The sequence below is a fragment of the Cicer arietinum genome, chromosome 6 (genome assembly GCF_000331145.2).
Source record: "Cicer arietinum cultivar CDC Frontier isolate Library 1 chromosome 6, Cicar.CDCFrontier_v2.0, whole genome shotgun sequence".
NCBI classification, from domain to species: domain Eukaryota; kingdom Viridiplantae; phylum Streptophyta; class Magnoliopsida; order Fabales; family Fabaceae; genus Cicer; species Cicer arietinum.
In genome coordinates, this window is record NC_021165.2 from 60334826 (window position 1) to 60348281 (window position 13456).

General features: G+C 25.9%; 1 protein-coding gene across 2 annotated transcripts in view; it reads right to left on the bottom strand.

Annotated features, from left to right (window-relative positions):
* LOC101494264 (protein DETOXIFICATION 40-like) overlaps positions 1-8219 on the bottom strand; it is a 17606-nt gene extending 9387 nt beyond the window's left edge. Inside the window, exons 1-2 of one of the 2 annotated variants that reach the window (XM_073369999.1) lie at positions 7776-8219; positions 1-310 (exon numbers count right to left, since the gene is read on the bottom strand). In XM_073369999.1, the coding sequence (XP_073226100.1) occupies positions 1-310; positions 7776-8114 (649 nt within the window). In that variant the 5' untranslated portion in view covers positions 8115-8219. Of the gene's footprint in view, positions 311-1088; positions 1558-7775 lie in introns of those variants that run through there. The other variant, XM_073370000.1, reaches the window with a different exon arrangement.
* Positions 8220-13456: the final 5237 nt, after the last annotated feature.

Below are 13456 nucleotides of genomic sequence, written 5' to 3' on the forward strand. Positions count from 1 at the left end.
CTGCTGATATGTATGCACTTGGAGCCACTATGCTTTGTGCTTGAAGAAATTTTTGTATTGGAAAGTTTATAGCATAGGCAAATATTTGTGGGATTAGACCATACACAAAAAGTGCTGCTGCTGATGCAATTGCTGGAGATTGTCCTATGAAGATTAAAATTGGTTTGGAGAAAATGTATATGAGAGTCAAAATTAAACCAGCTAATGTGAGAAGCACTGATGATTTTTGTAAATATATGCCTAACATGTCATATTTTTTTGCACCAAATGCTTGTCCACATAGTGTCTCAACAGCACTCCCCATGCCCAACTGTTCATCAATATCACCAAATATAAGAACAAAAAAAAACATTTTTTCACCAAAATAAAAAAAAAATAATATAATGCATTATCAATATTATCATAAATGCATAATTAAAAATAATATTAATTAAAAATACAACTAAAAAAAGGTGCATTTGATTATTTATATTGGGACAAATTTTAGGGTGTATAATACAAGCTAATTGGGAAACATGCAATTTTAAATTGATAGATACTACTAGCTAAGCCACAAGAATTGTCATACGTATCACTAAAAAAATAGAATTAAAAATCAACATTAAAGTCAAACAAGTGAAATTTGTCTATAATTTTATTTTTATTAAATTTAGTTATGAAATTAAGATTCTACCATAGATTTTTTTACTATAGTTTTTTTATTATAATATTTAGATCTATACAGAGATTTGAGATATAAATTTTTTTGAAGAACAAAATATGTTGAACGAAAATCGTTAAAAATATTAGAAAAGTGTACATAATTCAAATTATAGGACAAAAATATAACCAAAGCCTAAACTATAATATTTTTCTAGACAAAACCATAGGAAATAGTTGTTAATTTCGTTTATTCTTGTAGTTAAATATATGAACATTGTTTTTAATCAAGTTAATAATTAGAAGTTATGTTAGTATTTTTTTCATTGAGTCGACAACTTTCAATATATAAACTAATTTTGAGTGACGTAATTAAGTAGCAATAATTGAATTAATATAGATTAAGATTATAACTAGTAGTAAAACAGAGAGAACAGAGTGAGTAGTACCATGAGTCCATAAGCAAAGATTTGAATACCAGTATTTCCAAGTGAAGCACCAGCAAGTTCCAAAGTACCAAGATGCCCCGAAAATATTTGAGTAGACATAGACATGACATAGTTGATAAGGTAAACAATAACAGCAGGGGCAGCAAGGTAAAAGAGTAATTTGAGTTCAACCCATGTAGCAAGTGGAATACGTTTCACAAAAGGAACATTTGTATCTGAGAGTATTCGTTCAAGTTCACCATCTGATTCATGTTTTGAACCAAATGAATGAGTGAATATTGAAGATGGTTGTTGTGGTGTTGAATCATTAAGAGCTAGAAAAGGTTCATCCATCTTTGTGAATTTGTGGAACAAAAGTTTTCTTTGTTGTAGGAGATTTGATTGGTTTTGAGGCTTAGCCGCAAAAGCAAATGAAAAGATGTGTTAGGTTTGGGGTTGGTTGTTATAAATTTGGAGATTGATTGTGTTGGAATTTTAACTTAATATATTTTGTGTAAAGTTTCTTTTTTTTGGACTGTACATGAAATACTATGTGTAAAGGTGTATTAACAGAGACACCAATAATATTTTAAAATTTATAAATTATTCCGTTGAAAAATATAAATAAATTAAATTTTTAATATATTTAATTTAAATTTTAAATGTATTAATTTTTTTATATATTTTTATTTTGAGAGTTAAAAGTTTATTATATAAAAAGTTGAAAATTATTTAGTTTGACTGTAAATTTTTTTTGAAAAGAATGCCAAGTTGAATACTACCAGTACCTGTAACATTTTTCAATCACGTGGGTCGAATATAATTAATTGATGGGAGCACTTAATATAAATTCAAAAAAGCCTACCGGTGGACCTAATTCGTCACAATAAAAATAACGTCGTACTTATTAAAAATAGTTAAAGGTTTCTCCATAAACATTTTTTCAAATCGAACATATCCATTTTTATCTAAATCTCATTCAACAATAAATTATAATCATATCTAACGGTAGAAATATAAAAGCACGCTTATGTAAAATTAAAAATAATCATTCGCGTGAACCACAATAACTGTAATTTATGTATTTTTTTAAAGTGTGTTTAGTCATGTAGCATGTGGTTAATTTAGTATTAGTCTTTTTAAATTTTCTTTTATGAGAATAAAGATAGCGTCTTAACATTATAAACCACTGTTAATTGTTAAATTATCTTTTGAAGTCGTATCGTAGAAAATTACAATTAAATGACATTGATATTTTTTTTACATTATCACTGTACTATATGTATTATGATTTTTATTTTATCTCTATCTACTCTTTAAATCATTAAACTAAAAAAACACTAAATCTATTTTCTTTCATCTCCCTCCATCATAGTGGCATACCTTAACACCACCTACCCCTTTCCCTTTCCAACAAACAAATCAGACACGAGCAAAATCTACCCCTCCCATTCCATCATACCTACACCCATCAATCTCATTATGTTTAAATATGAAAGAAGTTGTGAATTTTTTAAGGTTTTGGGTTGCATATTTATGCGGGTAATTAAATTTCTTAAAAAAAATTGTATCACTTAAAAAAATATCCCATCATATAAAATTGTTCTACTTGTGACCCCGATTTCTTCACATCACTTGTTACTTCTCATCCCATTATGGATGTTGCTTCAAATGATCTAAGATCAACTTGTTGGCATTGTCGATCCTATAGATTAACCACATGACTCGTGTGATCCACATGTTCCTAATTTCATTCAACAATATCCTCTCATGCTTATTCCCTTAGAAGATCTATAAGAAATCACAGACCACCTCCATATCTTGACAGTTATGCTTGCCATATTAATTGTCCTATTCAACGTCCTCATTCCTTCTATAAGTTGAGTCTTCCTTACAAAGATCAATTTTGCTACCCACACTCTAAGTTTTTTACTTATATCTCTCAATTTTTTTTATAAAAACAAAATACCTAAACTGCCATTACCTAATTATAACATTTTTAACTCTACGTGAACTAAATTCTGGAACAAACTCAATTCACGTATGTAAATTCAATATATAGATACATATGTGAACTCAATTTACGTAAGTCTCGTTTACGTAACTGAGATCAAGTATACGTAAATTGATTTCACGTACCTTTACGTGAATTGAGGGTGTTGGTAAATTCAGTTCATGTATATGTACGTGAACTGTATTCCCGTATTGTCTGGAAATTATTAAACTTCATTCAACAACAGAGTTGACCCAAGGATAAAACCACTAAAACAAACTATTTAGATCTTTTTAAAAAATAAAAAAAATAGTTAATAAAAAGATCTCACATTCTAGGATTCTTAAAATTAAAACCGATAAAATCTTATTTAATTTTAACATTATCTCAATAAATATTAAAATCAATGGACATTATTATCAATTAAAAGAAATATTATACAATATTAATTTAATAAATAATCTAATATATAAATGTAAACCCAAAAACATGAATCATATTGTTCAAAATTACAAAAATATTAAAAGAGCTGAAATTTTTATTGAAGCGCAAAAGAGATAAAGATAAATTTATCAAAACAACTAATAATTTCTCTTGGTGATTGCTCGTTGATACAATTTTGAGAGATATATGGGTAGAAAAAGGTGTTTGTGAAACTTATTGATATAGATTTCCTTAAAGATGAATCTTCAAGACACTTGCTTTAGTAACTTTTCTCTTGGGCCGACTCTGGTATTCAATATAGTTTAAGAATTCACAGACAATACATAAATACAATTCACGTTCACCTATGTGAATTCCGTTCACGTATATGTGTTCTCAGTTAAGTAAATGAGACGTAAGTAAATTGGGTTCACGTAAATACGCAAAAATTGTGTTTATGTAAATGTAAATAATATTATAAATAGATAAGCGCATTTTAAGTTTTTTATTTATAAAAAAAAAAAATTAAGGGATTTAGGCAGCAATATTGTGCAAGTCATTTATGTTTTTTAGCCTCAATGTTATCATTAGGCTGTTAGATTTAATTATTGTCTATCAGCTATAAAATAAAAATTACATATGCTTTCAATATTATCACGAGGCCGTCAAATTTAGTGAATGTATGTCAGCTAAATTTCCATCAACTATGCTATGCTTTGTTAAATGGAGATTTAGCTGAAGAGGTTTATATGGAACTAGCTTTAGGTTATCTAAATGAGGGGGAGACATCCAACATGGTACGAAAATTACATAAATCCTTATGTGGATTGAAGCAAGCTTCAAGATAACGATTCACTAAATTTTCTTCTATCATCACTCAACACAGACGTATCAATAATTTTCTTTAGATTGTTCCAAACAACCAAGCCCATGCCAAAACAAATGGAACCTAATTAAATTTTCTCTGAATATGCATCAGATCTACTTAAAGATCCCAATATTTATAGAAGAATAATCGGTAGCCTCGTGTATCTAACCATCTCAAGACCAAATGTAGTTTTGGTTATCAACGAAATGAGTCAATGTCTGAGCAAGCCTTGCAAGAGTCTTCTCTATGCAATTTATCACATACTACAATATCTTAAAAATGTACCAGGATTGGAATTGTTGTTTTTTATAAAGGCATCAATGAAAATTTCCACATATTTGGATGCAAATTGGGGTAGTTGTCGGTCTACAATGAAGTCCGCAACATGCTCTTGCATTTATCTAAGAGAATCTTTAATAGCATGGAGATAAAAGAAACAAATTATTATTGCTTAATGATCAACTAATTCAGAATATAGATCATTAATATTTTTGATTATAGGTGTCAATTTTAGAAGCCACTAATTATTAGTTTAGTCTATATGTTGGAGAGCCAATAATTTTCATAGTTAAAAAGGTCTAAAAAAAAGAAAGCCCTAAAAACTAAAAAGCTCCTAAAATTTTGTGAGTTTAGTAGGACCTATGTGTGAGATAAAATTCCAAAGTAATATTTTGATGATATTCAAACAAAAATGAATTAAGACTTCTAATTATGATTCTAAATGTTTTGTTGTTTAGCATGTGTTTTTGAGTGTATTAAACAAAGATAAGTATTAAGCATAACAACACAAGATCATATTAGAAGAAGCAAATTCATTCAAATAAACTAAGAACATTCTGGCAGAATTATGGAAAAACAAATATCGTTCTTCATAGTTCTTAGTTATCTTCAAAACCAAGAATGTTCATGTTCTTAAGGAAAATTCTGTTTCTGGTGTATTCAATCTATCTCTAGAAAGCTATCAAAAGTATACAAGCATCACATGAGTAAAAGAATCATTCCAAAGAACAAAAGAAAAAGATATGCATCAAAATCAAACAAGCAAGATCATTCTCCAAATTTGAGCAACTAGCAAGTATGATTCTGACAGACTCGATTGGACACTACAACTGCATCTCTGAGTAGCCTACACACGTGACACAAAGTAGGGAAATACTTCAAGACAGTTGTCAAAGAAACTTAACCTCAACACCCCTCAAAACAACAACGAAGATTGTTTTGGTTTTGCAACAACATTTTTGCTTTAAGACAACACTTATCCACTTAAACTGACACAAGACAATTGAATCTTCTTAAACGGTTAGATGAAGTGTCATAAGTCTACTTGAAGCCTATAAAAGGAACCTCAAGATCAAGGATAAGGTAGAGCTTCAAGTGAAAAGCAATCTATCACTTGCACCATCATACTCGAAAGTTCATAAGCTCTTCAAGCAAAAGCCAATGTTCAGTTCTATTTTTATCTAGATATCAGAATCATTCTACTGAGTCCTTAGCCAAGAATCTAAACTCAAACAAGAGTTGAGTATACTCAAATTCTACAAACTCCTTAAATCATCACTTTGTAACTTAAGACTATTGTGTTGAATATAGCTTTAGTAAATTGTAAAAAACTTTTTATGATTAAAAGGTAATATGTAAAAATACTCTCTAAAGATTGAAAGGTAACTTTTGAAAATCCTTTCTAGGTTGAAAACTAGTCAAGATTGATCTGGAAAGGCTTTGTCAAAACCAAAAATGATCTTGAAAAAAATTGAAAATTTATTTTTTTAATATTTTTTCGAGAAATAAATTTGTTTGACTTTTTTTTTCTCCAAATTTTTTACTTTTTTTATTAGAGAAAAATATCGATTTTAATTTCAATAATAAAATAATGGATCGGAAGTTTAAAAAGTTTATTTCAAGAGATACCTAATATTAGAAGCTTAATAAATGATTTTTTAAATAGAACTTTAGACGTTGGAGTTTTATTAACAACTCTATTTTAATCAATAAAGTTATTTTGGACCAAACAACTACTTTGAGAATTTGATTTTAAGATAAAGAATAATAGGTATCTAAAGATAATATTTATGCAATTCATTTGACATCCAATCCCATAACACATGAAATGTTCAAATATATTGAGATTGAATGTCAATTCATAAAGGAATGTGTCGAATCACATTCTTCAAGTTCTCCATGTTCCTCCGAAACATAAGTTGGTCGATCCTCTAACTAAAGCTTTTTCTAAAGTTCAATTCCAGCATTTCATCGACAAGTTAGGTATGATAGGTGTATACCATCCTACTTGAGGAGGGGGAGTATTTGAATTATATGTAATTAGCCATATGTTTAATTAGTCTTTATAAAGTTAGTTTCGGTTACTATTTTTAGAAAGTTTGTTATTTTTGTTTCCTTATCAGTTAGTTAAAGTCATTAGGCCTGCTGAAGTGTAGTTTTTCAATAATTGTGTTTTTATATTTCTACTGTTAGATCAATATAATGGTTAGAGTTTATTTGTTGAGAGGGAATGAGATAAAAATAAATTTTAGAGAATCTGATTTCCCCATAAGAAATGTCTTATGTACAACTAAAAAAATAGACAACAATTAAAGTCAAATAAGTGAAAGTTGTCTTCAATTTTTTATTATTAAATTTAGTAATGAAATTAGATACAAAATTCGTAATTACACTCAGTTTAAATTTTTGTGGTTTTTTAATTTCCTTTTATTCTCTCTCCCTTTTGGGTGGCCTATTAATTTTTAAAATCATTATAACAGAATCTGTGTTTAACAAAATACATACTTAATTTAATTATATTTTTAGTCTATATAATTTAAAAAATATTTCATTTTTGTTTTTTTTTATTGTTTTCGAACAATTTTAGTCTATGTCCAAAAAATTTATTCTATAAATATTGTTTTTACTAAACTCCATCAAGTGTTTTTTATTATAATATTTAAATCTATATGATATATTTGAAATATAAAACCATTTGATGATAAAAGAATGTCAAACTAAAATCGTTACGCAACCCAAATTAGAGGATAAAAAATATAATCAAACCTAAACTATAATAATTTTCTAGACAAAGCCATAGGAAACAAAAGTGCAGAAGTGGATCTTGATTGTTAATTTCATTTATTGTTGTGATTAAGGGTTGGTTAATAAGAAATCATAAAAAAGTGATTTTGATATGTGATAAAAATAATTGATTACAATTACTCATAACAGTTTTTACAACTTTTAGATTATTTTCAGACCATGTTTTATTTTTCAGAATTTGTAACAAATCGATACAAATTCAAAAAATTATATATATTTTTTAATAAAAGTTATAACAAACAAACTCTAAATATATAAACTAATTTTACTAACATAGATAGCAATGATTAAATTATTGTAGATATTAGTACTAAAGCAGAGAAAACAGAGTGAATACTACCATGAGTCCGTAAGCAAAGACTTGAATGCCATTATTTCCAAGTGAAGCAGCAGCAAGTTCCAAATTACCAATATGCCCAGAAAATATTTGAGTAGACATGGACGTGACATTGTTTAGAAGGTACACAATAACAGAAGGGGCAGCAAGGTAAAAGAGTAGTTTGAGTTCAACTCTTGTAGCAAGTTGAATACGTTTTATGAAAGGAACACTTGAATTTGAGAGTATTCGTTCGAGTTCACCATCTGATTCATGTTTTGAACCAAATGATGAATGAGTGAATATTGAAGGTTGTTGTTGTGGTGCTGTTGGGTCACTAAGGGATAGAAAAGGTTCATCCATGTTTGTGAATTTGTTTTGAGACTTTGTGGACCAAAATTTTTCAAAGAAGGGAAGGTTTTAATTGGGTTTGAGGATTAACCACAAAAGCAAATTAAACTATAAAGGGTGTGCTAAGTTGGGGGATTGGTTGTTATAACTTTGGAGATCGATTAGAATCTTCATAGAAGGTATTGAAGACAAAAAATATTGGTTTAATTGCACTTTTGTCCCTCTATTTTAGTTGAATCACTAAAGTAGTCATCTCGTTTTATTTCTCCCAGTTTGGTTCCCAAACATAATTTTCGTTCAAAATTTGACGAATTATCATTTTTTTTTAAGTTACACCACACCATTTATGATAATAGATTTCAAGTACAACTGTTACACCACGAAATCTTGAGACATGTTGTAACTTAAATAAACGCAAATAAATGAAACTTCATCAAGTTTTGGACCAAAATTATGTTTAAGAACCAAAATTAGGGATAAATAAAATGGGAGACTACTTTCGCGATTCAGCTAAAACAGGAGGACTAAAACTGCAATTAAGTCAAAAATATTTAAATAGAAAATAAATTTTAAGGTGAAATAAATTAATAGTCTATAAAATTTTGTTTTTAATCCCTATATAAATTTATTAAATTTTTAGTTATTAAATAAATTTTGTTTTTATTTTTGTCCATATTTTTAATTCATTTCATGTGTATCTTTTAAATTTTTAATGATTTTCTTAAGTATGTTTAAAATATTAATTAGAAGAATAACTATCACAAAAATTTAGAATCATTTAACAAAAGATTAATTAAATATGAATTTTCAAACTACAAAAATTTAAAAGATTATAGTTAATTCTTCATTTGTTAAAAAAATCTAAATTTTTCAAAGAATGATGTGTATAATGTTGTAAACATGACAATAAAATGTTATTCAAAAATTCAAAAAATACACATGCGTTTATTTAAAAGAAGAAACACAAATTAAAAACAATTTTTTTTGGGGACTATATAAAGTTAAGAAATTTTATATAGAGAATAAAATCAAAATATTGAAATTTATAGAATTAAAAACTTATATAACCCTAAATTTTATATTGATAGAGTGATAAAACATACAAATAAATATATTATAAATGATCTATATATAGAGCTAGAGGAAATTTAACAAATTAATAATCTAAAATGTAATTCTAACCGATTTTTATATTTAATTTTAAAATGTGTCTAATGTGCACAAATAATATAGTCCTACGCCATGGATAAATTTATTTTATACCATAAAATCAATAAATATTATCGTATCTTATATAATCCAATGGTCCAAGATTAACCATAGATTTGGCCTTAAGTTTAACAACTTTTACTCTAACAGTGGAGTTGGAATTTTAACTTATTATATGTAAAATTTGTATTATTAGAGACACGATTAATTTTTTAAGATGCATGTATAGAGTGTTATTTGTGAATTATGGTCTAATTTGTATTCATTGTCAGTGTATATAGTTTTATATGATAAATTATGATCAACTATGTGAATAATTTTATAAATAATTATGATAAAAATTAAACATTATTAATAATTTAATGGATATAGTTGATTATATATAAACTCTTTAAATTTACAATGTATATAAATTAATTGGTTTGTATATATGTTAAGAGGATGATCAATATATATAGTCTTGAAGATAAATGTGACAATGAAGGTGAAATTAATATGAATAATTGATTTAATAATAAATAAATGTAACGGTCAAGATTATTTATGGGTGATCTATTAAACACTTAGATTATAAAAAAAAAAAAAAAAAAGAGTATATACAAACGAATTATGAAAGTAGATGAAGGGATAAAGGAGAGGAAGTCAAAAGGCCTCCTAGAGCTCGTTTTGCTTTTCTTCTATTTTGAGGAGATTTGGGAGGGGAGGGGAGTAGGGATAGAGAAGATGGACCCTCCTAAATTTTATAGATTTATTTGAGTTATATTTAATCAATTATTTTATAGTTATGTGATTAATTAATTACTAAACAATTTTTATATAAACAAATATTTAATGTGTATTTAATTAATTATTTTTTATCTTTGAACGTTTTCTTATTAATTAGTTTAATTTTTTAATGTGTCTTTTATTAGTCAATTTAATCTATATATTTAGAGGAGGCTTACTTATGTGTTTAATTTTAATACAAAAAAAACTATAGTAACTACACATCACACATTTTTTAAATCAAAATAATTCTTTAATTATATATAAATATTAGAGTTTTGGTCGTCACCCTCTAAATATTAATTCATAAATCCTCCACCACATGATAGTGCCCAATATAGCTAAAAAATTTATTAAAATTCTCCCCCTCCCTTTGAACTAAACATTAAAATTCATCCCCTCCCTTCTTTTAAATCAAACACATTTTTATTTTCCTTCTCTTCCCTCCCCTCATCTCCCCTTCCATATATTAAAACTCCTCTTCTCTCCTCCATTGTACCAAACACAACTTAAAGATATAATTTCAATTAGATCACAACATATATATCAAAATACAATTCTTGTAGTTAAAATGGTTTTTTTTATACATATATTAATTAAAGGGTTAAATAAATATATAGTCTCTATATAATTTAAAAAATTTGTTTTTAGTCTCTGTAAAATAACTATATTTTTTTCAGTCTCTACAAAATTATTCTACAAATAACTTTTATCTCTATTAAAATTTAACATATATTTTTGAATAATATTTTTACAATGAGAGTTGGGTGGAAAATGAAGTTATGAGATGGAGATATGCTTAATAGGTTTTGCAATGAAGTTGGCAAGATTTACTGGGTTGTTCATCAACCCATAGTAGATAGGAATGGATTATCTCATGTATGATTTACAAGTGAGAGAGTAAAGTTTTGAGATTATACTATTTCAAAGAGATAGAAAAAATACATCATAATATACTGCATGTCTCGTAATAAAGAATAAAGATGACAATGAAAAAACTAAAATATTTAAGTTATGTTTGATAAAATTAGTTTATGACTATTAAATTAATTGAAGTATTTGATAAAATTATTAGTTCAATTAACTTAAAATATAAAATGACATCAAATAATATTATTAATTAAAAATAAATTTTATTAATTAATATGTAAAATATTTTAAAAGTAGTAATTTAAAATTTATCAATCTGATATTTTTTATCTATTTTATTTATTTAATTTATCTGATATATTATTTATTTTAATTAATCTGATATATTATTTATTTATTTTAAAATATTAATTATTTTAAATTATTTATAAATAATTTATTTTAAATTATTTACTTTAAATTATTTTAATTAAAATTATTTTCAATGTTAAATTATATAAATTTTTAATAAATAAATTCTTTAGTATATTAAAAAAAAAGTCGTTTTGTAATTTATTGGGTATATATACAAAAAAATTAGATATATCTTGAGAGGTATATCTATGTGGTTACAATAACACTGTAAAATTGATAATAACAGATATTTTCATATATCTCCTTGATGATGACCATCACATATGTTAAAGGTTGATTTACATATAAAGTGGGAAATTATTGAGTTATTAGGGTCAAAAAAGTATCTATACATTATAATAAAGTAAATATGATAAATTGGCAAATTTGACACGTGTCAACAAACTAGAGTGTTAAGAAAATATAAGTTTCTATTAATAGAAATAATACGTGTTTATTCTTGAGAAGTTAATGGTCAATTAAAAAATAAAAAAAATGAATTAAAAATAAAAAGCTTTTTTTTGTAAGAAAAGCATAAAACTTCGGTTACATCACGATCTTTGTCCACGATACAATTTAATGGTCAATTAAAAAATTAAAAATAAAATACAATACACCACGGCTTACAGTTTTTTCATGTATCCGTTGACAAGTTAATGGCCAATTAAAAAATAAAAAAAAATAAATTAAAAATAAAAGATTTTTTTAAGACAAAAATAAAACTTCTATTACATGAAAAATAATGACCAATTAAAAATAAAATATAATGTACGACCTGACATTTCACATTTCACGGTTGAGAATTAAGTGGCCAATTGAAAGGTAATCTATACAATATAATATCTCTTTTTTTAGAATAAAATTAAACTTACGTTACACGACTTTGTGCATGCGTCAGTTGAAAAATTAGTGGCCAATTAAAAAAATAAAAGAATAAAAATAAAAAGAATGGATTAAAAATACACTACACCACTACTTGAGATTTAACTGTTGAGAATTTAGTGGCCAGTTAAAAAAGAAGAATAACAGCAAAATACAGTCACTAACACCACGACGACAGTTTTTGTAATTGTTTTTTAAACACTATTTTAGCAACCACCCGCTTCAAATTAATTTAATTAAAAAAATTATTTTATTTTACGAAATTCTTTTAATACTCTGTTAACCGTCATACTCTCTCATTTCTTGCGTCTCCCTTATAAATATCATTCATATTGTCTATGTATACACAATTTTTTAAGCTTTCTTTATCAAAGCTTTCTTATTCATCTTTATCCAATGTCTGAAACAAAAATCATATTTTGTTGCTTCAATTTCTCCAAGAAATGAGTCATGTAATTTGGTTGTTAGAGGTGTGCGAATGTGGTTTTTGTCTTGATCTCCTCAATATTAAACAAAACTTTTATGCAATGGAGATAGTACTGAGATTAGTATTCGTGAGCTTTTATTTATCGAATTAAAATTAATATTCCTGGTGAAACTATGTATTTGTTCGTGTTGCGTCTAACAATATGTTCACACGAATTAATTATTTGAATTGGTAAATTTTTTTCAATCTATGATTGTTATTTTATATTATTTTGTTATGCATATATATATATATATATATTTTGTATTGTTTATGTTTCTTAATTTTGTATGTGTATATTTATATTTCTATCATCTTATATATTAAATTCACTCATAAATAGTTAACAAATTGTACATTTGTATATTTATATTTCTATTCTCTTATACAAGATTTGTCTTAATAACTCCGATTTTAAATTCTCTCATAAATAATTGTTGTCCGTCCTAATAATTTTGAGTATAAGTTGTCTAATAGATAATTTATTTAAGTAAATATAAAATTTATTTAGAGCCATGAATTCAATTAAATTTTCAGAATATTGAAGAGAAAAATAATAATTTATTTAAGAAAATATAAAATTTATGTAGGAATTAAAGAAACAATTCACTTCATCGATTTCAAACACTATTTTATCAAATTTAAAAACTACTATACTATACATTTTATATTCTAAATTTATTATTAAATATCACACAAATTCAAAAGAATTCAAAAGATTCATGAAAGATTAATGAAGATTAACATACAAATTCAAAGATAAAAGATT